The 25,879-nt window shown below is 45.2% G+C and overlaps 1 protein-coding gene across 1 annotated transcript in view; it reads left to right on the top strand.

Annotated features, from left to right (window-relative positions):
- The window catches only part of LOC137625794 (metaxin-2-like), a 63,313-nt gene that overhangs the window by 14,518 nt on the left and 22,916 nt on the right, over positions 1 to 25,879 (top strand). Inside the window, exon 2 of the mRNA XM_068356681.1 lies at positions 8,552 to 8,719. Within this exon, the coding sequence (XP_068212782.1) occupies positions 8,552 to 8,719 (168 nt within the window). The remainder of the gene's footprint in view (positions 1 to 8,551; positions 8,720 to 25,879) is intronic.

The raw sequence follows: 25,879 nt of genomic DNA, 5'->3' as shown, positions 1-25,879 counted from the left end.
TGGATTTCCAGACCGCCCCTGTGGAACATTCATGTCGATGGTCGAGACAGACCCTCGCACCCTTTGCCCTTACTGTAGAGGCCAACGGTGTGACAGTGGTAATAAGTGTGGTGAGTGTAGGCGACGTATGAAGAAGTCCAGGCGGGATATTTCTCCTTCGAAGGTTTCTTTGAAAGGAGAAAAACCCAAGGACTCTTATTCCATTGCCCAAACCTCCTCCGAAGCTCCCACTCGGTCGGTCTCTTTCGAGAGACCATCGAGTGGTTACGTAGACCATGGTACTGTTTTCCAAGCTCGGGGTTCGAGAGATGGCGTTGCCTCCCCTAGCGAGGCAGCTCCACCTCTCCCCCCGGGGGACGATGTGTCACTAACCCATCTTTTGCAGCTTTGGTCTTCCTTGGGGCTCGAGGGTTCGCCCTCCTAGGAAGCATTACTTGACTACATCCGATTGGGTGCCGCTGTCAAGCAATCGCCGACTCTGGCAGAGGTTAATCCTCTGTCGATTGTCGATGTTGTGTTGTCAGAGGTATCCAATACCTCCTAATACCTCTGCCACTTCAAATCCCGCAGTAGCTGTAGGCTTAGTTTCTCCCAATCCTGCTCAACCAGCGAGGGAGAAACTAAGTCCAACAGTCTCTCCTGCTAGTGTTTCTTCCCCTCGGGGGAGTTCACTTACAGAGACTCCTCTTCACAGGACTGCAGAAGGTCAGCTTGCTGATCCAACGGCCCCCGGAGGGCGTATTCATCGCAAGGCTCGCCTTCCCCTTCGCCAGAGAGGCCTTCCTTCACCTGCGGTGAGGAGGCGCCTCTTTGGTTTATCATCTTCGTTGCAGTCCGCCACAGAGGAGCCTCGTCAGCGATCCCCGACTGTTCCTGCTCTGGTCCTGGACCTCACAGCGGATCGTTTATGATCTCCTTCGGTGGAAGGTCGTCCTATCATAGGACACATTGACCTTCCACCCGTCAGACCTGCCGACCTGCCGTCGCCGTTCCCGAGGGCAGATGCGCGCTATGCACCTACAAAACCTGACTTACATGCTTGTCAGGCATCGAACCCTAATACGTTGCATCAAGGGAGTATGCGCCATCGCGCATACGTCTCTCACGCGCCATGCTGATGATGGGCATGTGCGCCAACGTTCTCCTGCGCGCCAGGCTTTGCCTGAGGTAGCGCACCAGCGCTCACCTGCGCGTCAGGGCGCTACTGCGTGCCATCAACCTCCTACGCGTCAGCGCTCTCCTGCGCGACAACGCTCTCCTGCACGCCAACGCTCTCCTGTGCGCCAGCGCTCTCTTATACTAAAGCGATCTCCTGCGCGCTAGTACTCTCCCGCGCGCCAGCGCCCACACACAGCAATCATCTCTCCTGCGTGCCCACGATCTTCGGATCTGGGTGCTGTTCGGAAGTCGAAGGGGACTTCTAAGCGTCAATGCGCCAACAGCTGTCTCCAGCGCTCGCCATTGCGCCGACACGCGCAGTCTCTTTCTCGCGCCCACGAGGATACGCACGCGCCCCGCGCGCCTGCGCGTACTCTCTCCTGTAGATGCGCGCCCACGTGCACAAGCTTCAACTGCGCACCCGCGCGCCAGGGGTATCTCTCCTGCGTGCGCGCGTCCTACAGCATCTGCTGGGGTGCGCGAACTCTCGCCCGCACGCCTGCGTGTTCAACGCCCTGATCCTGCGCGCCATCAGTCTCCTGCTTGCTCTCCTGTGCACCCAGAGTCTCCCGCGCGCGCTCCTACGCGCCATCATTCTTCTGCGCACTCTCGCAATCACCCCCGCGCGCGCATCAGCTGTCTCCCGCGCACGCGCGCGCCAGCAGTCTCCCGCGCGCGACCCCTGGTATTCTCCATCGCTAGCACCATTACGGTGGCCCTGCGAGAGCGTCAATACCCTCCCGCGCGCGAGGCTGCTGGACAACACACGGCAAGGTCGCCATCGCCGCATTCCCCTCCCCGCAAACGCATAACAGCGCGCATTGTGGTGGAAGGGAAACGTCCAGAAAGGTCCAGGATCCCTCTTTCTTTTCAGGCAAACCCACCTTTGGGAACTCCTCCTAGGGATCCGTCAATCCCTGTCCCTCCAGAGGAAGTGTCTGACAGCGCGACTGTCAGTCAACATCCATGGTTCGGTGCACTAATCAGAGCGGTTACGCAGGCTTTCAGGCCTGTTCTCTCTGAATTAGGTCACAGATCCTTGGCTGTTTCTATTTCCCTGAAGAGAAAAAGAGGAGTTTCGGACGCGTTAGCTTCTCCGAGAGCTAAGTTGACTCCACGCAAGCCTTCGAGGTAGGTTCCTTCACTCCCCCTGACTTTCTCTCCTTCCCTGTTGGACGAGTACTTCCCGTCCTCAGGGAATCACGTGAGGTGAGACGTTCCCCCATCGCACCAATGAGGGAAACCCCACCTCGCGCTGAGAAATCTTCCCGAGTAGGGCCTGGAAAGAACTTGCCACCGTCTATGTTGGAGTCCATCATCCTTCCCAGGAAGGAGTCGAAGGACTCGAAGACGGTACCAAAGTCCTCTACAAGACCTAGGACGGAGCCAACTAGCCACTCGGAGGAAGTTCGCGAATCTCCCCAAGAAGAGCCTTTGGGGACAGGAGACTTTGCTGCAAGTCCATCGTTAGGAGCAGAACTACAATAGTCAGAGCATGCGTTTTGGCAAGGGCTCTCAATGGGTTTGCCGACCCAGAGATCCCTCCTCGAGAGGGCAAGGACACGGTCTTAGACCGCGTATTTGGCACTCAAAAACCTTCCAAGGCCAGTGCGGCTCTGCCCTGGTCTCAGGGGGTTAAGAGTACCAGGGACAAGATCGCTGTACAGCTCTCCGAGTTGTCCTCCTCCAACCGTTCCAGTGCCGGCAACAAGCTTCTCCCACCTCCTCGCGTACAGCAAAGGAGGTACTTCGAGATCTTGGAGGAACCTTGTTTAGCTCTTCTTCTCCACCATTTGTTGGAAGAGCTTACCAGGGGAGTCCCTCTTGAGAGACTCTCCAACCGGCAGGTCTCGTTCTCGACAACCGAGATCCTTAACCAGGAGAAGGTTGCGAAGTGTGCTATGCAAGCCACGAACTGGTTAGGGACCTTAGGTATCCTGATACGTTCTGAGGATTTCTCCAAAGAACGTACCAGGAAAGCCATAGAGACGTTCCTCCTCTCAGGCACTCGCACGATCGAGTTTCTGGCTCAGCAAGTCTCGAACTTGTGGGCAAACACCATCCTGAAACGTCGGGATGCCTCCAGCACCCCAGCAGTCCCGTCCGACCAAGACCACGAAACCAACGGCAGCAGCGAAGACAGCGGTGTCTAAGCCCTTTCCTGTCAAGGACAGGAAAGGCTAAAAGTCTTCCAGAGGAGGTAAGAATCCTAAAGGGACCAGCTGAGGCCGCAAATGCTAGGATTGGCAGTCCCCCTGCATGTCCACAAGTGGGGGGATGCCTACAAAGTTGCGCAGACAGGTGGCAGCAACTCGGGGCCGATTCCTGGACGATTTCCGTAATCAGTCAGGGATATCGCGTCCCGTTCACAACATCTCTACCTCCCCTGACGACGAATCCAGTGTCATTGAGCTCCCTTGCCATGGGATCAGCAAGGGGGCAAGCCCTTCGGGCAGAAGTCAAGACCCTGTTGAAGAAGGGCGCTCTCCAAGAGGTTCTAAACGGGTCTCCAGGCTTCTTCAGTCGACTCTTTCTTGTAAAGAAGGCGTCTGGAGGCTGGAGACCAGTCATCGACCTCTAAGCCCTGAACAAGTTTGTCAAACAAACTCTGTTCAGCATGGAGACAGCAGACACGGTTAGACTAGCAGTGAGACCACAAGATTTCATGTTTACACTGGATCCAAAGGACGCGTACTTCCAGATCCCAATCCATCGGTCTTCAAGGAAGTACTTAAGATTCAGCCTAGACAACAAAGAGTACCAGTTCAAGGTGCTGTGTTTCGGTTTCTCCATAGCACCACAGGTTTTCACCAGTGTTTTCACCCTAATATCTTCGTGGGCACACAGGATCGGCATCCATCTCCTCCGTTATCTGGACGACTGGTTGATCCTAGCAGACTCGGTGTCATCCCTTCTTCAACACCAGAACAAACTTCAAGAGACTTTGCCAGGATCTGAGGATCATGGTAAATCTCGAGAAGTCCTCTCTGCTTCCCACTCAAAGACTGGTATACTTAGGCATGATTATAGACACCAATCTCCACAAAGCCTTCCCATCAGACGACAGGATAGCAAGGCCGAGGAAGGTCGCAGGCCCTTTTCTCAGACGAGAAGAACTTCCAGCCCAATCTTGGTTACGTCTCCTCGGTTACCTTTCATCATTGGCTCGTCTAGTTCCCAACGGTCACCTCAGGATGAGATCCCTCCAGTGGCGACTCAAGTCCCGGTGGAATCAAGGTTACGATTCCCTGGACGTCCTGATCCCTATGGGACCTGCAAAACGGACGGACCTCCAGTGATGGGTGACAGACGAGAACTTACGAAGAATAGTGGATCTTCTCGTCCTCCCCCTGGATTTGATGCTGTTTTCGGACGCTTCAAAGAAAGGGGGAGGGGGGGGCCCACGTACTGTACCACAGGACCTCAGGCCTGTGGTCAGAATCAGAAAGTACCTCCATATAAATCTCCTAGAGATGAAGGCCGTCTTCCTGGCCCTTCAACAGTTCCAACAATACCTGACGGGTCACTCTGTGGTGGTGATGAGCGACAACACCGCAATAGTGGCTTACATCAACAAACAAGGGGGTACCTTTTCGAAGCAGCTATCCCATCTTGCAGTAGAGATACTGAGATGGGCCGAAGCCCACTCGATTCCACTATCGGCACGCTTCATTCCAGGCAAAAGGAATGTGCTCGCTGACAATCTAAGCAGAGCGTCTCAGATAGTGAGTACCGAGTGGTCTTTGGATCATCTAGTAGCCAACAAAGTCCTGATTTTGTGGGGTTCTCCGACTGTGGATCTGTTCGCAACAGCGCTGAACTTCAAGCTTCCGCTGTACTGCTCCCCAGTCCCAGATCCCAATGCTCTCTGGCAAGATGCTTTCCAACAACGGTGGGACAACATCGACGTTTACGCCTTTCCCCCGTTCTGTCTGATGAGGAGGGTGCTCAACATGACCAAAACTTCAGTCAATCTCTCAATGACCCTCATAGCTCCACTATGGCATCACGTGGAATGGTTTCCGGACTTTCTGCAACTCCTAACGGAGCTACCGAGAGAACTCCCTCCACGACACAACCTGCTCAGACAACCACATGCCAACATTTTCCACAGACTTCACGCCTGGAGACTATCCAACATCTCCTCTCTGAGAGAGTATTTTCGCAGCAAGTTGCTGTCAGGATGTCTGGACATCTGTGTAAGTCATCCGCAGGGGTCTACCAGGCAAAGTGGAAAGTCTTCTGTGGTTGGTGTCGTGGAAGGGGTATCTCTCCACTCGATGCCACTATTTCAACAATAGCGGAGTTCCTCATTTATTTGTGAGAAGAAATGCGCCTTTCACTCTCGGCAGTGAAAGGCTATCGCTCAGCCTTAAGTCTAGCCTTCAGGGTGAAAGGAATGGACATTTCTTCATTGCTGGAACTTTCTCTACTCATAAGTAGTTATGAACTTACCTGCCCTGAGTTGGAAGTGAGACCTCTTCCATGGAACGTGGTTCGAGTTCTCAGGTCTCGTAAGAGACCTCCCTATGAACCATTATGGCAGGCATCAGATCGCCACCTAACCTGGAAGACGATGTTCCTACTAGTTTTGGCTTTGGCCAAGAGTGTTAGCGAACTTCATGGTCTCTCGTATGACATCGCCCATTCAAGGGGATGGGGGGAGGTAACGTTCAGCTTCGTCCCTGAGTTTATTGCTAAGGATCAGAATCCTGGAGTAGCGGATCCTCGATTCGACTCCTTCTGGATATCTAGTCTCCGTTCTGTAACAGATGACCCAGACCATCTCTTACTATGCCCAGTAAGGAGTTTGAGGCTATATCTTAAAAGAACAGCTGCAGTCCGTCCTCATGTGCCAGCATTATTCGTCAGCACAGGGAGGACTAAGAGGAGGGTCACCAAGAACACCATCTCGGCATGGATTCGTTGGGTGAATCATCTGGTCTTGAATCCAGATCCTCCTCCGCCACGTCGCCCTAGAGCACATGATGTCAGGGGCATGGCTACGTCCCTGGCCTTCAAAAGAAATTTTTCAGTGATGCAGGTTCTTCAAGCTGGGGTGTGGAAGCATCAGACAACCTTCACAGCCCACTACCTGCAAGACGTGACCCACAGGAGGCTCGATACGTTCTCTATCGGTCCTGTGGTGGCGGCACAACAGCTGGTTTAAAACCTCAAGCTCCTTATTGGACAAGTAGCAGAAGGTTGAGGGCATTGTTACCCGGTCTTAGTCTGCATGAATGGAAAGGCTTGTCTGGTCCTTATTCTTTTCTTCATCTTCCCCTCTCTTGGGGAAAGCAGCATCCTGGGTTCTCTGCACAGCTGACCTCAAACCACTGCAGGTAAACCATGTTCCCTTGTGTTCCTAGTATAAAGTTAATACTGTCACGCCCCCATACCCTGACGAGGTGGTATTGGGAAAGTCCTAGTCTACAAGTTTCCATCTAAAGAACTTCACATCAACTTCCTAGGATAAGTCACACTTCATTATACCTTCACACACAGCTTAAGTAGACCGCAGTCCTTGCGTAGTAAGGTTCTAGCGAGGTGCAGGAACTTCTTATTTCTTTGGTGCTGACACAATCAAATAAAAAGTCTCCGGGCAAAGCCAAAAGCCAGTACTGGCTGGGACGTCCACCCTTCCTAATGGGTGAGTCACCCCTATTAAATAGCATGGTTTGTATTTCAGTTACGGAACAAATGACAAATTCGTAGATAATTTGTATTTTTCCTAACTATACAAACCTTAGCTATTTAATCAAACTTGCCTGCTAGCCCTATCCCCCTTGAAGTCCTACCTCCAAGCAAAGTGAGCTCAAGCACAGGTGTGTGTGAGGGGGGTGGGGGTAGCAAGCTACCCTCCCCTACCCCCGCTAACTAGCGGTGGGGGTAGTAAACCCTCGTTAAATTTTAATGGCTCGTCATTTCAGCTACGCCGAAAGTAATAACCCTATTAAATAACTAAGGTTTGTATAGTTAGGAAAAGTACAAATTATCTACGAATTTGTCATATTCAAAAGAAACTACTTTGTGATGCAGGTCCTTCAAGCGGGTGTGAGTAAGTGTCAACACCTTCATGGCCCACTACCTGCAAGACATAAACCACTGTAGCCTAGATATATTCTCCTGAGGTCCTGTTGTGGCAGCATAATAAGTGGTGTAAGCTACCTCAGTTTCCTTACAGGACAAGTAGCAGGTGGTTGAGGGCAGACATTACCCAGTGTTAGTCTGAGATGAATGAGTAGAATGACTGGCCTTCTCTTCCTTCATCTTCCCCTCCTTCGCGGCACAGCATCTGCAAGGAGGAGTCAGGCAATGTCTACGTTAAGGAAGAGGGGTGTTGCCTATTCCAATATCCTTACCTGGTCAAGTCATAGTGCTTAGTTTCCATACATTCACCATAAATTCCCAGGCCATCAACTCTGTATTTTAACAAATTGAGAGTTAACGAGGTCTCAGGGTACCCATCTCACGCTTGCACGAGCTGAGTTGTACCCTAGGTCAAGTTCTTAGCCAGTTGGAATTTTGGATTTCCACCCACCTAAGGGTGAGTCCCCATAGTAAAGAGCAAAGGGTTTGTTTGTGTGTAGGAACAAATGATAAATTTGGAAGTAATATGTATTTTTCCTAACCATACAAACCTGAGCTCTTAAATCATACTTGGTCCGCCATCACCTGCCCCCGAGAAAGTCCTGCTTGCAATTGGAAGCGATGTAACACTGAATGAGTGCGTGATTGGGATGGCTGGTCTACCCCCCCCCCCTACTAACTAACGGCAGGTGTAACTCGCGTAAACATTTATGGCTAGTTTCCAACTATGCTGGAACAATATATCCATTGTAAAGAGCTCAGATTTATATAGTGAGGAAAGATACAAATTACTTCCAAATTTGTCATTTTTCTAACCATACTAACTTGACTTCTTTAATTTGCACTGGCTACTTGAGTACTAAGTGAGGGTGCGTGGAGGCAACCAGCCACCTGACAGGCAAATATGTGTACCATGTTATAGGAGTTTAATTGTCTGTGCCGGCTTTACTGATGTCATACTTCTATAAAAAGGTCTTAGGTTTGTATAGTTAAGGAAAATACAAATTACTTTTAATAATTTATGATAATTTAGCATTTGAATTTGCACATGGTGTTTAATAACTCATCCATTTGTGTTTTAAGATACTGTATTGAATATTTGATGAATCATCTAAAGCAAACAAAGAATGAAATGCTATACTATGTTGCAATAAATTTGGACCAGCTCTGTACAATTGAGATGTGACTTATGTGGCTGTTAAATCTCCATCCTTTTAATAATAATACAGTAATAATGAACAGATTGCATGCAATTCAATATGTCTGCTTGCCTCTTATTTGGTTATTTTTCAATTTTCTATAGCACAAGAGCCATGGCCTAACGATGTCAAGCTATTCCAGCAGTACGAAGTCGAGCAGATTTTGCTACCAGACAACGCAAACTGTTTAGCAGTGCAAGCTTTCCTCAAGATGTGTCACTTGAACTTCTCATTGGATATGAGAGGAAATGCTGAGCATATGTCACCTAGTGGTGAGTATACATTCAGGGACTGTAAATTCTTTCAGAAATGTTTGTGCAGTAAAGTACAGGCAGAATTCACAGACTTTCTGTATACTGTACAGTATTAAATTGATCACAGTACAATACTCTGTTATAGATAAGGCAAACACTTATCAGAATTAAATGTTGAATAATTATTTGGATATTTGTGATTGATACCAGGTTAACATCTATAATGGTGCATACAGTACTTGGAAACTGGGGTCTGCTTGTGTTTGTTAACCTTGTGGTGTTTTGTGGCTGATAATGTTATTTTGTTCCTTCACATAATACAAACCTTAACCCATTGATAGGAGTATGACTTCAGCAAAGCTGAAATGGCAGTTTGGACTTTTAATGAGGTAGTACAGTAGTAATAATAGTTGGCAGTTGGCGGGAAGGCCAGCCCACCAACCAGGGAGTGTAACATTCACTTTGACTTTGGATGCTGAAGACTAATGACATACTTCTTTGCATCTTAATACTTGTCCATAATAACCCCAAAAGTCCCCCAACAACCGAGATGCCTCATCTTGTTCTTGCGATGTTTGCCAAGGCTCCTTTCCATACAGGGACAGACACTGAAGCGTCACGTGAGCGCTCAGTGTGACGTTCTCCTGTCTGCTCCTCAGAGACCAAGGCGCCTAGGGCAGCACAGCCTCCGAAGTCGAAGCTGATCGTCGCTCGTCGGTCCCTTCTTCCTCTACTTTCATCAAGGTCCTTCCATGATGTCAATAGCCTTATGGAGGCTACTATGGTCCCCATCAAGGGAGGGAAGACAGAAAGGCAATTGATCGTGCAGTTCTTGATGAGGTTAATACAGTACCGTGTGCCAAGATCTCAGATCCAAGGAATTCCTTATATTCTAGTTGCTGGAGCAAGATTCTGCCCTCCTACTCTCGACAACACAGATCCTACACTCAAGAAGAAGCAGATCCGTTGCCGCTTCATATTGATCAAGCAGCAGTTGTGCTGACAGCAGACTGTTGGATGGGACAGTTATGTACTTTGACACAAACTTGGGATTTGGCAAATCCAATGAGACGCTGAAGTGCATTGACTTATTCCTCTCAGGCGTGAAAGCCGTGACATTATTGGTGCATCAGTCAGTAAACCAATGGGTAAACTGGGTCCTTGCATAGGATGGTTGTAGTTAACTCCCTCTTCACTGGTAAGCTGGGGCAACTCACCCTAAGTAATGTTCCACTGCTGGAGTCTGCGGCCCTCTTCCTAGAGAAGTACATGGAGACTATGATGGCGAAATGGAGGAAGGCAAACCATGACTCATTGATCCACCAAGCAGTTACATTTAAGGGCCCAAGCCCTTCAAAGGTACTGTAACAGTAGAAAGGGTTTTGAACAACATCCAGCCTTTGAATTCAAGAGCAGAAGCAGCTTCCTGCACCTGATCTGGACCTCCAGCTGCTTCCTCCCCTAGGTAACTCATTGACAATGGATAATTTTCCACTCTTTTGCCCCATCCTGGCTGAGCCAGGAAGACCATTGGAGGAAGAAAGGAATGCTAAAGTCAGCATTTCCCTCCTCCATCTACCTCGAGTTGGTGGATTCCTCTTGAGCCATTGGGTAACATAGCACTGAAACACACGGAGTCCAGAGTTTGGTGGTGGAAGTCTTCCAGGATGGATACTGTCTTCCTTTCATCAGCACTCACTCTGCCCTATCTCGCACATAGTTGGCATTCTTGTCCTCTCCTCTGTGTACTCTGGTGCTTGAAGGAAAGATGAAAGTGATGACGAACATGCTCGTATTCAACCGAGACAGTTCTCCAGGCTTCTGCAGTTGGCTTTTCATAGTGGAAAAGTCTAGTATTTGGGGGATAGAGACTGTTATCAATCTCTGAACAAGTTTTCTCTGCAAAATCCTTTCAAGATGGAGACTGCAAATACTGTATGGTCTGCCATCATGAAAAAAGACTTCATGCTTTCTGTGGACTTGGAAGATTCTTTATTTTAATAATATACTGTATCTATTGGCCTAACAGAAAATCCCTTCTCTTTTTCCTTTGGGGAGTTGTGTATTGGTTCAAAGTGCTGTGCTTCAGACTGTTGGCCGCTACAAGAATGTTCACGTTCGTCTATGTGGGCTCACTCGAATGGGATTTATATTCTGAGGTATATCAATGATTGGCTGATCCTATCATCCTCCAGTAGGCAGTTGTTCCCAGATCAAGACAGACTGATTATCTTTTATCACATTCTGGGGAGCGTGACCAATCGGGAGATGTCAAGTCTCGCGCAAGCAGAAAGTATAGCACCTGGGTCTACCGATAGACATGGCAGAAGCTCAAGGGAGGTAGCGTAACCATTTCTGGATGATCAGGAACTTCTACCTCAATGGTGGCAACATCTCCTAAAGATGTCTTTTGTCATTCTACTCAAGTGCCTCCGCCAGCTTCTCTTCAGTGGTGTCTGAAGCATTACTGGTCATCAGCCACCAATTGCCCCTATCTTCTGGTTCTTTAACAAGAAGTTTGGGATGATCTGGCTTGGTGTTAGAATGACAAAAACCTCACCTGGTCGTCCCACTCGACTACTGCCCCTCTCCGTAGGTAGTAGGTTAGCCAGGGGACCAGCCACCCGTTGGAATACTATTGGGTCCTTTGACTGGCCGGACAGTACTACTTTGGATTCCTCTCTAGCTACTGCTCATTTTTCTTTTGCTTACGCATACATCAAGTAGTCTGGCCTATTCTTTACACAGTCTCGTCTTTCCTTATACAGCAGACAACACTATGATAAGGAAAATTTCTTCTTTATTACTGCACGGTAATTGTTCAGTGGCTACTTTCCACATTTTAAGTGTATAAGAGACTCTTTAGCTATGTAAGCAACTCTTCTAGGAGAAGGACACTCAAAATCAAACCATAGTTCTGTATTTACTATGTAGTAGGTTGGCCAGGGCACCAGCCACCCGTTGAGATACTACCCCTCGAGAGTTTTGGGGTCTTTTGACTGGCCAGACAGTACTACATTAGATCCTTCTCTCCGGTTGCAGTTCATTTCCCCTTTGCCTGCACATACACTGAATAGTCTGGCCTATTCTTTACATATTCTCCTCTGTCCTCATATACCTGACAACACTTGAGATTACCAAACAATTCTTCACCCAAAGGGTTAACTACTGCACTGGAGTTGTTCAGTGGCCACTTTCCTCTTGATAAAGGTAGAAGAGGCTCTTTAGCTATGGTAAGCAGCTCTTCTAAGAGAAGGACACTCCAAAATCAAACCATTGTTCTCTAGTCTTGGGTAGTGCCATCGCCTCTATACCATGGTCTTCCACTATCTTGGATGAGTTCTCTTGCTTGAGGGTACACTCAGGCACAATATCTTATTTCTCTTCCTCCTGTTTTGTTAAATTTTTTATAGTTTATATAGGAAATGTTTATTTTAATATTACTATTCCTGAAATATTTTATTTTTCCTTTTTTCCTTTCCTCACTGGGCTATTTTCCCTGTTGGAGCCCCTGGGCTTATAGCATCCTGCTTTTCCAACTAGGGTTGTAGCTTAGCAAATAATAATAATAATAATGATAATAATGATGATAATAATAATTCCTGGGTAGTGCCTTAGCCTCTGTAACATGGTCTTCCACTGTCTTGGATTAGAGTTCTCTTGCTTGAGGGTATACTCGGGAACACTATTCTATGTTTCCTTATTTCCTTTCTGCACTGGGTCATTTTTGCCTGTTGGAGGCTGGAGATATCCTGCTTTTCTAACTAGGGTTATAGCCTAGCTAGCAATAATAATAACGATAATAATAATGATAATAATAATAATAATAATAATAATAATAATAACAACAACAACAACAGATGCTGCTGTTCATAGATGCATACAAGGAGGAGTGGGGCATACACCTGACGGACCATCCTTAGCAAAGTGGTCCATGGAAGAAAAGCTCCTAAAAATCAACCTGCTAGAAATACAAGCAGTGTTTCAACATTCCAATTATTTAGATTGGAAACCCAGTAGCACTGATGTCTCAGAGGTAACATCATTTCACGGTGTCTCTTTAAGTTGGCAAAGGAGGTGCACATTTGGGCAGTCAACATTGTATTAGAGTGGTCAGCAAGGTTCATGCCAGGCAAGAGGAATATTATTATGGACACACTTGGTCCCTACCTCCTCGCATAATGGAAAGGCTTCTTGCCCTATGGGGTTCCCTATCGACCAATCTGTTCATTACCCTGACAATAGGAAGCTTCCAGTTTTTTCATTGGTTCCAGACCTGTTTGCTGCACTTGAGGATGCCTTCCTACATCCTTTGGACTACAGGATGCTTACACTTCTCTGCTGTTCTGTCTGGTTTGTTGATTACTTGACAGATTGTTAGCGACATTGAACCTGAGGATGGCCCTGGTGGTTCTTAAGTTGCCATGAGAAGAATGGTATCTAGACCTGCCAATGCTCCTGGTTGAGGTACCAAGAGAACTACCACACAGAACCAGTTTTCTCTGTCAGTCTCATCTGCTGCAGGACCACAACTCAGTGGGATCCTCATCACTTTAGGGTTGGCAACTATCTTGCTTCTCCTCTGAGAGAACTGTTTTTCACTTTAGGGTAATTTATCTAGCCCTGAATCCAAATAACCTGCCAAAACTTTTACCACATTGGCAACCCTGATACCCCTTATTAGCTTCCTCCATAATAACACTAACGGGTGGAACGAGAGTCCGCATATCTCTTTCTTCAGTTGCTTATGAGTGTTCGGTTGGATAACAACCATGCACTCTTATGAATTTCAAAATCTTTCTTCCCTAGGCCAATTGTGTTGATGCTCTTGGCCCGAAAATAAATGACTGCCTAGTTCAATACAGTAACCATGAGTCATTGCAGCAGGAAGGGCTTTCAAAGAAAGAGAAAAGGCCATGGTTAATGAGGAGTTTTTGGATCTTGACCTTACTCCCCTTTGAGTGTGGGGAATTCCGATTCCACTCACACTCCTCCTCCATCTCTTTCAACTATTTGTTTTTTCCTATGGTTGCCATGTCTGAGTGGTTATAGTGCTTTTCTTTTTCAGCAGAACTTTTACAAAGATGCTGTTAAGTATTCATTGACCAGAAAATTATAATTTACCTATTTTATGAATGCTAAAAAATCAATCTTTTAGCTTCCTGTTAGGTACCTGTCGATGGTATCCAAGGTAAAGGTATGGCTGAGCGCTCGTCTCATGAACCTAAGGGTAGACAGGTCAGGGGAGGTGCCCAAATTGCAAATTCCTTAGCAGATCCCCTCGTCTTCCTGTAATGGTGCCAGAGTGCTTACCTGTGGATATGGGGGGTTTCTGATTAATTGTTAGACCTAAGATAGTTAACCCTCAATCCTTAGCAAGGGGAGTAGGAAGGTTACTCTTTTGTGTCTAACGGGTTCATGGACGGACGATGAGGTTAGGAAGATTTGTGAATTAGTGTAGTTTATTCCTTAAGTCAACCAATGGCTCAGTCTCCTCCTCCCTTTTATATACTTTCTTAAGGGTTCTTCTCTGAAGTTTCCTTTCAGTTGCATATCTTTTGTTTTATTTATGCTCAAGAGCGACCCTCTTTGATAGAAAGTTACAGATAGATTTCTAATTTGGTTCATGCTATTATTATTATTTTCGTTATTAGCTAAGCCGCAGCTTTTGTCAAGAGAAGTGAGAAGACTGACCAAGTGCATACACAGAGTGCTGAAAGCACGACTCATGTGCATGAGTTTGTAACATGCAAAACTTATAAAATATATATACTGTACAGTATATAAGGTAATATATATACAATAATCTACAAGTTTTATTGAATTGGAAGCTCCCAATACTATTTTTCATATTCCTGTCAAAAACTATTTTTTTTTTTTCAAACAAAAGAATATGTTTGTACGTTTTCATCTGGGTAGACATGTTTGATTTAAAACTAAATATTCAGTGGAAGTACAGTCAGGCCTCTTTTTACGTGAGTTCTCCCTCCGTTATTTCACTTACACACGGCACAGAGAATCGCAATACCTATTAAATAAAACAAACCACATTCATGACAAAAACTCTTAGGGTGCGATGATTTCAAATAACCCGTGCTCCTTTACACTGGGAGTGCTTTATGCCACTTACCTTGCTGTACACTGTACAGTATATCCAATTACTGTCGTAAAAAATTACAGCTGTACTATATTTGGAATAAACTGGATTTTGATTAAACTGGTGTTTCACTTATTTATATCTAATAATAATGCATGTAATTTTTAAATATTTAACTTAGCCGGTGAATATATAATAGCTGCAACTCTGTTGCTCGACAGACACATACATAAAAAAACTCGCGAGCGATCGCTATGCAGGTTGCGGGTGTGCCCACCAGCGCCAACTGTCGGCCAGATACCACTCTCGGATGTAAACAAAACCTTCAATTTCTTCTCTGTCGACGTGTCGACAAGACGTACTTTTACTCGCTGTAGAACCTGGAGTTTTTCCCATCATATTTGGTGAAGTACTTTAATTTGGTTTGAGCTTTAGCAGTGCAGGTGTTTTATCTTCATCTTAAATCTTGAACTCGTTTTTGGATAGATTTAATTTTTGATGACAAAGAGAGTATGGACTTTCTTTGACTTTTAAATGGCCGACCCTTCCCTTAGACGGAAGTGTGTTTAGGCTTTTAGCAATTATCTTATCACGTTATAAATTAATTATAGATTTTCCTCTATATATTTTATATCTCACCGCCTTTATTAGGCCTCTTCGATTAACTTTCCATTTATAATAAACATAAAAATAAATTTTAATGATGCTGAGAAAGGTTCGCTCCCTTTCAGCTCCCACGATTAAGGGCTACAGGAGCATGTTGGCTTTGGTCTTTCGACATAGAGGCTTAGATCTTTCCAACAATAAAGATCTCCAAGATCTCCTTAAGTCTTTCGAGACCTCTAAGGAACGTCGTTTGGCAACTCCTGGATGGAACTTAGACGTGGTCCTAAGGTTCCTCATGTCAGACAGGTTTGAGCCATTACATTCAGCCTCCCTGAAGGATCTCACCCTCAAGACACTTTTCCTAGTGTGCTTGGCTTCGGCTAAAAGGGTCAGTGAACTTCATTCCTTCAGTAAGAACATCGGCTTTTCTACAGAAAAAAGCCACTTGTTCACTTCAACTTGGTTTCCTGGCCAAAAATGAACTGCCTTCTCGTCCTTGGCCTAAATCTTTTGATATTCCTTGCTTATCAGAGATCGTAGGCAACGAACTGGAAAGAGTATTATGTCCTGTTAGAGCTCTTAAGTTCGATTTAGCTCGTACTAAGTCATTACGAGGGAAATCTGAGGCATTATGGTGCTCAGTTAAGAAACCTTCATTGCCTATGTCAAAGAATTCTTTGTCATATTTTATCAGATTTTTTTAATACGAGAAGCTCATTCTCACTTGAATGAGAAATACCGATGTTTGCTTAAGGTTAAGACGCACGAAGTTAGAGATATAGCAACCTCCGTGGCCTTCAAGCAAAATAAATCTCTGCAAAGTATTATGGACGCGACTTCTTGGAGAAACAAGTCAGTGTTCGCGTCGTTTTACTTAAAAGATGTCCAGACTCTTTACGAGGACTGCTACACACTGGGTCCATTCGTTGCAGCGAGTGCAGTAGTGGGTGAGGGTTCTACCACTACACTTCCCTAATTCCAATATCCTTTTAATCTGTCTCTTGAAATGTTTTTAATATTGTTTTATGGGTTGTTCGGAAGGCTAAGAAGCCTTTCGCATCCTGGTTGATTTGGCGGGTGGTCAAAGTCATTTCTTGAGAGCGCCCAGATTAGGGGTTTGATGAGGTCCTGTTGTATGGGTTGCAGCCCTTGATACTTCAGCTCCTGGGAGTCTGTCAGCATCCTAAAAGGATCGCTGGGCTCCGTAAGGAAGACGTACTTACAAGGCAGAGTAATCGTCTAAGTCGACTTCCTTACCAGGTACCTATTTATTTTGGTTTTGTTATATTGATAACTGTCAAAATGAAAAAACTCTTAGCTTATACGATGTAAACATATTTAACTCTGGTCTCTACCCACCTCCTTGGGTGTGAATCAGCTATTATATATTCACCGGCTAAGTTAAATATTTAAAAATGATATTTTAATTATAAAATAAATTTTTGAATATACTTACCCGGTGAATATATAAATTAAACGACCCTCCCTTCCTCCCCAATAGAGACGCAGTGGGATGAGAAGAAATTGAAGGTTTTGTTTACATCCGAGAGTGGTATCTGGCCGACAGTTGGCGCTGGTGGGCACACCCGCAACCTGCATAGCGATCGCTCGCGAGTTTTTTTATGTATGTGTCTGTCGAGCAACAGAGTTGCAGCTATTATATATTCACCGGGTAAGTATATTCAAAAATTTATTTTATAATTAAAATATCATATTAACATTTTAGTATCGTATTTGTAAATAAAAACAGCAAAGTATAATCTTCCATTGTTTATGTTGATAATTTCCAAATCAGCGGATTAAGACTGTGTGGTCCTCCATCGGTAATCTCAAATTTCTGATCAAATAACTCCCTTATTAAGGTATGCTACCGAAGGAGATTTCATATTTCATAAAAGAAACGATTGTTAGCAATATATTTATGTTTTTAGTTTATAGAATATGTTTGTGTTTATGTTTGAGAAATATGAAAAAATAATTTTCAATATTAAACTTACCCGATAATCATGTAGCTGTCAACTCCGTTGCCCGACAGAATTCTATGGAGGGATACGCCAGCTATCACAATACTAGAAGGGGGTGTATTTACCAGCGCCACCTGTGGCCAGGTACTCAAGTACTTCTTGTTGACACCTCCTCAATTATTCCTCTGTCGTGCTTCCGGCAAGACGTTCTGGGATACGCTTATGTTCTTGGAGTATTTTCACGACTTTGGTGAAGTATTTCTCTTTGATTTCGGCTGTCGCTTTACTGGAAACTTCTATATTAGCTTAGTTAGCTTTTGGAATTAATTTGATTAATTATGGTGACGAAGAGAGTATGAACTCTCGTTCACCTTTCAATGGCCGACCCTTCCCTTAGACGGAAGTGTTGGTGTCTAAGAGAGTATAGACTCTCTTTCTTAATTTTGCTTAACAAAGTTATAGATTTATTTTATATCTCTCCGCCTCTTATAGGCCTCTTCGATTAACTTCCTTTTATTATAAACTTATTAAAATTAATTTTTATATTTGTTTATATTCGACCTTCCTAATAGTAGGCGGTCTTTTCTTGGTACCGAAGTTAATTAACATTGAGCCCGTCTTTTCGGTTTTACCTGTTAACATATTATGCTATTTCCGCCACAGAGTTTGAAAGAATTTCTTTGATAGTCTCGTACTGTTTTCAAAGTTGAACTAACGTTTTGTTTTGTCTCTGCAGTTGTTGACTTTCAGAACGTTCAACTTGCACTCTATCGTTACGATAGAGAAAGAATGTTCACGGTTTCACGTTGCAGTAAGAGTAACCGTGTCTAGCGTTTTGTTCATTCTTTCTTAACTTAATGGTTTTGATCCTAATAAAGGAACTTTTCATTTTGGGAAATATTTCAGTTTTTTCCTTTAACAATAATATGTTTTAACGATATATATGATTGGGCTCTTCTCTCAGGTTCTAAGTCAAGAGAGAGAGAGAGAGAGAGAGAGATAGAGACGGAGGGAGAAAGAGGAGAATAAACGTTTCATTCAAGCCTGCCATGCGTACGAGTAACGTCGTTATCGTTTTTGCTCTTCTCCCTAGTCTCTTTAGGGGAAGATACTAAACGTTTCTAGAGTGATCTAGTGTTTAGTCTCTTTCCAGCCACTGAATTATCTTTCATTAGATTTTTCTGTTACATTGTAATTCTGTTTTCGCAATTACTAACTTTTGAGAAAGGATAGAATTGCGTGTTTCAGGTACAAACCACTTAAAGTTTCGAGTTCAGTGAAATAAGTGCAAACAGAAATCAAAGTGATAAGTGTTTAGCGCAAAGTATGTCAGTGTTGTGCGTGAGGGTACTTCTGTGCGCGCCAGTCGTCCTCCCAGTCCGGGACCTCTTGCAAGCTCCCAAGCCCAGGGGAGAAGCAATGTCGAAGGGCATAAGGGTTCAGCAGGCCTTGATCGGCGCACAGAAGTATCCTCGGTGGTTGTGGGCGTGTCTTAACGAGACCGTCACTCCCACCCGCAGACGATTGAGCCCTTATTTTGCTCGTCTGCAGAAGAGATTTAGGGGAGAAAATAAAGGCAGAGTAACGCTGGTCTCAGGTCTCAAGACCTCTTAAACGTAAAGTCCAGACCTATGCCAGACGTACGAAGTTAAAGTTCAACAACCCGGATGCAGTCATTGGGTTAGCTCTGACTCTCCTCAGTCATCAGTTGAATGCACTCCGCCTAAGAGGAGTAAGGTTCTGCCGCAACAGATCTCTGCTGTTAAGGCTTTACCTCAGCAGACCTTAGTGTCTGCCGACCCCAAGTTGACTCTACTGCAGTCCATGCAGTCACAACTTTCGGTCTTGATGCGTGAGTGTCGGGCTGAGAGTGTTGCGCCTCCGCCTCCGCCTACACTCCCTCCGCCTACGCTCGCTCCGCCTGATCGCAGTACCACCTGCCAGGCGTACGATGTTGTGGACTCTACTACAGTCCATGCAAGCACAGCTTTCGGACTTGATGCGTGAGTGTCGGGCTGAGAGTGTTGCGCCTCCGCCTCCGCCTACACTCCCTCCGCCCACGCTCGCTCCGCCTGATCGCAGTACCACCTGCCAGGCGTACGATGTTGAGCCACCTGCTGAGTTTGCTGTTCCCAGTGGTGTTCAGCCTCCGCCTTCCTTAAGGCAACCTTTACAATGGGATCAGGAGGATTATACCTCTCTTCCTCCGCCTCCACTTGCTGCTCCACCAGTGATGCAACACTCGGTTGAGGTACAACAACCTCTCCCGTCCATGAGTCAGTCTCCTCAGCTCTCGCTGCAGCGAGCTCAACCCTCCACAAGGCAAGCACCACTACACCTTAGCCTTGCGCCTCAGGAGCCTCAGCTTGCGAGACATTTACCTTGTTCTGCGCAGCCTCTTCCTCATCGCGCTCCGCTCACACCACAGGAACTGGAACTTGCTACTCCGCTTCCGCCAACCGCTCAGCAAGCGCAACCCTTGGGTTCAACCACTCATGCTAGGAGTCAGCCCCCTCCACCCATGCGCCTTCCTTCTGCTTGTCTTTTATTCAGCCTTTGCAGACTGAGCCTCAGGTGTTCCCTCAACAGAGTCTTGAAGAGGAAACCACAACTATTGTTGTTCCAGCTCGTTCTGACTCTGCTGTTCAGCATACCTTACCTCCATTTTCAAACCATATGATAATGGAGGTTATTTGTATTACTTATAAAAATATATTTGTATTCCTTGCAATATATTTTTAACAAGATCGCAAATATGGCAAAAATATGAATCATGAGTTATGAATGTAAGGTAAATATGTTGATATTAAAACCCCATGCAAGCATGCATAAAGCACTCTAGCACTGGTCATGGAATTTCTGAGAAATGTTAAACGCCATGCACACGCTCTGCTTTCCTTACAGCAGGCTCTGCTTACAGCAGGCTCTGCTTACTACATGCTCTGCATACAGCATGCTCTGCATACAGCATGCTCTGCATACAACATGCTCTGCATACAGCATGCTCTGCATTCAGCATGCTCTGCATACAACATGCTCTGCATACAGCATGCTCTGCATTCAGCATGCTCTGCATACAACATGCTCTACATACAGCATGCTCTGCATACGGCATACTCTGCATACATCATGCTCTGCATACCTTACCGCATGCTTCTCAGTCACACATCTTTGGTTGTTGCCAACTCACTAGACTGTCAAGCAGTTTCATAACGTTGCCTTCTAGTCTGCTGCTTTTGCACCAGTGAACCCTCACTGAGAGAACTTAGCTTTTCTAGGATATGGTCCCTGTAGATGAGAAAGTTCTTTTCTCCCTCCTTCTGATATTCCCTTGAGGACTCTGTCATTTGGAGGGAGCCTTTAGCTGCATAACCTCTTATGGACTTTTATTTAAGCATAACATGCTTCCAGGGAAGGTAATGGTTCCACTTCAGTCGCTAATCCCGTCTGTTACCACACCTGCTCCCATAGACCTTGAGCTGTGTTGCATGACATGCAGTCCAGGCTTAGTCCTTGTTAGAGGATTTTTTGTTTACGGAGTCAATGTGTCACGGGGAAGACGTTCAACAACCAACAGAAGTGACTTGTTGTGACGCAGTGCGGCAACCTCAGCAACCCGATAAGGAGTTGTCTGTACGACCCAGACTGTCTAGACAGATTCGGGTTGTCACTGTACTTCCTCGCTTGCCCATGATTGACAGTTCACAGACTGTGCAGCAGTATCATGATCTTGTGTCCGGCTCCGTCAGACGACTGGCTTTTAAGAGCTCCCACAAGTCGTCGCTGTCTGGAGATTTTCAAATGGACTATGGATCTGACCAAGGAACTGGGCCTCCTGGTCAATTTTGAGGAGTCTCAGCTCGTTCCATCCCAGACCATTGTCTCCTTGGGTATGGATCTTCAGAGTCGAGCTTTTCGGACTTTTCCGTCGGCCCCAAGGATCTTCCAAGCCCTAGAATGCATCCAGAGCATGCTGAGAAGGAACCGATGCTCAGTCAGGTAGTGGATGAGTCTAACAGGGACACTTTCATCGCTGGCCCTGTTCATCGTGTTAGGGAGACTCCACCTCCCCCCCCTTCAGTATCATCTAGCTGCTCACTGGATAAAGGACATGACGCTAGAGACGGTCTCAGTTCCTGTTTCCGAAGAGAGGAGGTCTTCTCTCGCGTGGTGTAAGAACAGCTTTCTTCTCAAGGAAGTCTACCTTTGGCTGTTCAGAAACACGACCGCCGTCTCCTCTCGGACGCATCAGACACGGGCTGGGGTGCGACTTTGGACGGACAAGAATGCTCGGGAACATGGAATCAGGAGCAAAGGACACTTCACATCATTTGCAAGAAGTTGTTGGCGGTTATTCTGGCCTTGATAAACTTCAAGTCCCTCCAGCTTAACAAAGTGGTGGAGGTGGACTCTGACAACACCACAGCCCTGGCTTACATCTTCAAGCAGGGAGGGACTCGTTCGTGGAAGTTGTTCTAGATCGCAAGGGACCTACTCATCTGGTCTTAAGATCGAAAGCTAACTGGTAACGAGGTTCATTCAGGGCGGTATGAATGTCATGGCAGATCACCTCAGACGGAAGGGTCAGGTCATCCCCACAGAGTGGACCCTTCTCAAGAATGTTTGCAACAGACTTTGGGCCCTGTGGGGTCAGCCAACCATAGATCTGTTCTCTACCTCGATAACCTAGAGACTCCTGTTGTATTGTTCTCCGATTTCAGACCCAGCAGCAGTTCACGTGGATGCTTTTCTGCTGGATTGGTTCCATCTCGACCTGTATGCATTCCCGCCGTTCAAGATTGTCAACAGGGTACTTCAGAAGTTCTCCTCTCACAAAGGGACACGGCTGACGTTGGTTGGCTCCGCTCTGGTCCGCGAGAGAATGGTTCTTAGAGGTACTGCAATGGCTGGTCGACATTCCCAGGACTCTTCCTCTAGGAGTGAACCTTCTAAGTCTACCTCACGTAAAGAAGGTACACCCAATCCTCCACGCTCTTCGTCTGACTGCCTTCAGACTTTCGAAAGACTCTCAAGAGCTAGGGGCTTTTCGAAGGAGGCAGCCAGAGCGATTGCCAAAGCAAGGAGAACATCCACTCTCAGAATCTATCAGTCTCAAGGGGAAGTCTTCCGTAGCTGGTACAAGACCAATGCAGTTTCCTCAACCAGTACCACTGTAACCCAGATTGCTGACTTCCTGTTATATCTAAGGAAAGTAAGATCCCTTTCAGCTCCTACGATCAAGGGTTACAGAAGTATGTTGGCAGCGGTTTTCCGCCACAGAGGCTTGGATCTTTCCACCAACAAAGATCTACAGGACCTCCCTAGGTCTTTTGAGACCTCAAAGGAACGTCGGTTGTCCACTCCAGGCTGGAATCTAGACGTGGTCCTAAGGTTCCTTATGTCATCAAGATTTGAACCTCTCCAATCAGCCTCTTTTTAGGACCTCACATTAAAAACTCTTTTCCTCGTGTGCTTGACAACAGCTAAAAGAGTAAGTGAGATCCACGCCTACAGCAGGATCATTGTTTTCACATCTGAAACGGCTACATGTTCCTTGCAGCTCGGTTTTTGCTAAACGAGCTTCCTTCACGTCCTTGGCCTAAGTCGTTCGAGATCCCAAGCCTGTCCAACTTGGTGGGGAATGATCTGAAGAGAGTACTTTGCCCAGTTAGAGCTCTTAGGTACTATCTAAAAAGGTCTTAACCTTTACAAGGACAATCAGAAGCCTTATAGTGTGCTATCAAGAAACCTTCTTTTCCAAGTTCTAAGAACTCAGTTTCTTACTATTCAGGCTTCTGATTAGAGAAACACATTCTCATCTGAAGGAAGAAGACCTTGCTTTGCTGAAGGTAAGGACACATGAAGTGGGAGCTGTGGCTACTTCAGTGGCCTTCAAACAGAACCATTCTCTGCAGAGTGTTATGGATGCAACCTATTGGAGAAGCAAGTCAGTGTTCGCATCATTCTATCTCAAAGATGTCCAGTCTCTTTACGAGTACTGCTACACCCTGGGACCATTCGTAGCAACGAATGCAGTAGTAGGCGAGGGCTCAGCCACTACATTCCCATAATCCCATAACCTTTTAACCTTTCTCTTGAATACTTTTTATGGGTTGTACGGTCGGCTAAGAAGCCTTCCACATCCTTGTTGATTTGGCGGGTGGTCAATTCTTTCTTGAGAAGCGCCGAGGTTAAAGGTTGTGATGAGGTCCTTTAGTATGGGTTGCAGCCCTGTATACTTTAGCACCTTTGAGTTGATTCAGCCTCCCAAGAGGAACGCTGCGCTCAGTAAGGAAGACGATCTTATTAAAGGCAGAGTAACGGTTCAAGTCGACTTCCTTACCAGGTACTTATTATTTCATTGTTATTGTGGATAACTGATTATATGAAATACGGGATACTTAGCTATCCTTTAGTCTTGTACACTGGTTTTTCACCCACCCCCCTGGGTGTGAATCAGCTACATGATTATCGGGTAAGTTTAATATTGAAAAATGTTATTTTTATTAGTAAAATAAATTTTTGAATATACTTACCCGATAATCATGATTTAATCGACCCTCCCTTCCTCCCCATAGAGAACCAGTGGACCGAGGAATAATTGAGGAGGTGTCAACAAGAAGTACTTGAGTACCTGGCCACAGGTGGCGCTGGTAAATACACCCCCTTCTAGTATTGTGATAGCTGGCGTATCCCTCCATAGAATTCTGTCGGGCAACGGAGTTGACAGCTACATGATTATCGGGTAAGTATATTCAAAAATTTATTTTACTAATAAAAATAACATTTTGTTAATTTTAACAATGTTTACAACTTTACATACTCTCCTCTCTCTCTCTTTCCCTTAATTTCTTCCTTCTTTTAATTTATATTTCCCGGTAATATACTTTATCTGCGTTAATATTGCTATGTTAATTTAAGATTCTGTGTAGAGGAATTTATCGAATAAAATCAACACTCCTAACCTTGCCAATACTCGCTAACGTAACCGAAGTCTCTCAATCTTTTACTGTATTTACTTTAATTTTCGTGTTCACCTTACTTTATTCTTTTCATGACAAATTTCATATATTTTTATTCCATTATTCCTCTCATTCCCTTTTATATCCTTATTTCTTTTCTAGGCACATTTATTTGATATTTCCCACTTTACTTTATCGGCAGTAATATTTCTATATTAGCGTAAGATTCTTTGCACACTCCAGCTTTCCCGTTTCCTCTCCCCTTCCCCTCCCCTTCATATACCTCCCTCATCCCTCCCCTCCTTCCCGCTTGGTCTTACTAATTCATCATGTAATCTACTCTTCAGTTTCAGAATGCTTCCTCCTCCGTTTTTTTTTTTTTGCTTCGCACTTTGTTCTCTGCATTCCTGTAACTTCTATCACTTCTCTTAGCGCTCTACTGCGATCGTTCGTCTTTTTCCGTTTCATGTTTTCGTAATTCTTTTCCTTGTGTTTTCCTCATAATTTTCCTTACCAAATCATTTTCCTGAACAGTTCTTCCTCTCCTGGCTGCCCTTCTTGCTTTCAACCCTCTATTGTTCTCGTGTCAAGTGAATCATTCACCCTCCAAACACTTGCTACGTTCCTCCAGCACACACACTCCTTCACGTTGTAATGGAACTGTGTTTGTTTTTCTTTTTTTGTATCCGACTTTCATTTTTTCCTTTTATTTATTAGTTTTCTTTAACTTAGCTAATACTATATTCTGTTGCTATTTCTTTTGCCTAAGCATATTTATTAACTCGCTTTTACTTAGTTAATACTATATTCTATTGCTCTTTCTTTTGTTTAAACGTATTTATTAGCTCTCTCTTACTTAGCTTATACTTTATTCTATTGCTGTTTCTTTTGTTTAAATGTATTTATTAGCTCTTTTACTTAGCTAATATTATACAGTATGCTATTGCTATTTCTTTTGCTTCGGGATATTTTATGCCCTTTTCTTCTGCCTCTGACTTATTTCCTTTGCTTTTCCTTCCAGTGATCTACAACACCCAAGGGACTTTTTGCTATAACACTTTCTCTCCCACTGGCAGACTTTGCTTATTGTAATTGAAATACAAGCAAAAGAGCTGTTTTTTGTTCGGTTTTCATTGTGGCTATATGCTTTTACGCAATGATTACAGTACAGTTAAGCTTTACTGTAGTGACAGTAGTATATTACAGTAATATACACTACAGTATCATCGAGCGTTATACAGTATTACTAGATAGGAACAACTATACTGTGATCGAAACCAAGTAAAAACAATTTTAGGCAATCAATACTTAGTGGATTAATTATCCGAGCATAGGCAATGGCAGTGGATTGTTTGGTTAGGTTGGGAGATCTCCCCCCTAGGGCAACAAGCATTTGCGATTTTTTGCTTTTTACCCGTTTCTATTAACCAACCCACGGAAAATGGGGGCTCACTGTATATGATTGGTTTTAACCGTTACAGTGCCACTAATCCAGTAAAAAAAAAAAGGGGCTCCCTGTATGGGATTGATTTTAGCCAATACTGTGCCA

The sequence above is a fragment of the Palaemon carinicauda genome, chromosome 32, assembly GCF_036898095.1.
Source record: "Palaemon carinicauda isolate YSFRI2023 chromosome 32, ASM3689809v2, whole genome shotgun sequence".
NCBI lineage: Eukaryota > Metazoa > Arthropoda > Malacostraca > Decapoda > Palaemonidae > Palaemon > Palaemon carinicauda.
This window is presented reverse-complemented; position numbering and strand designations above follow the sequence as displayed.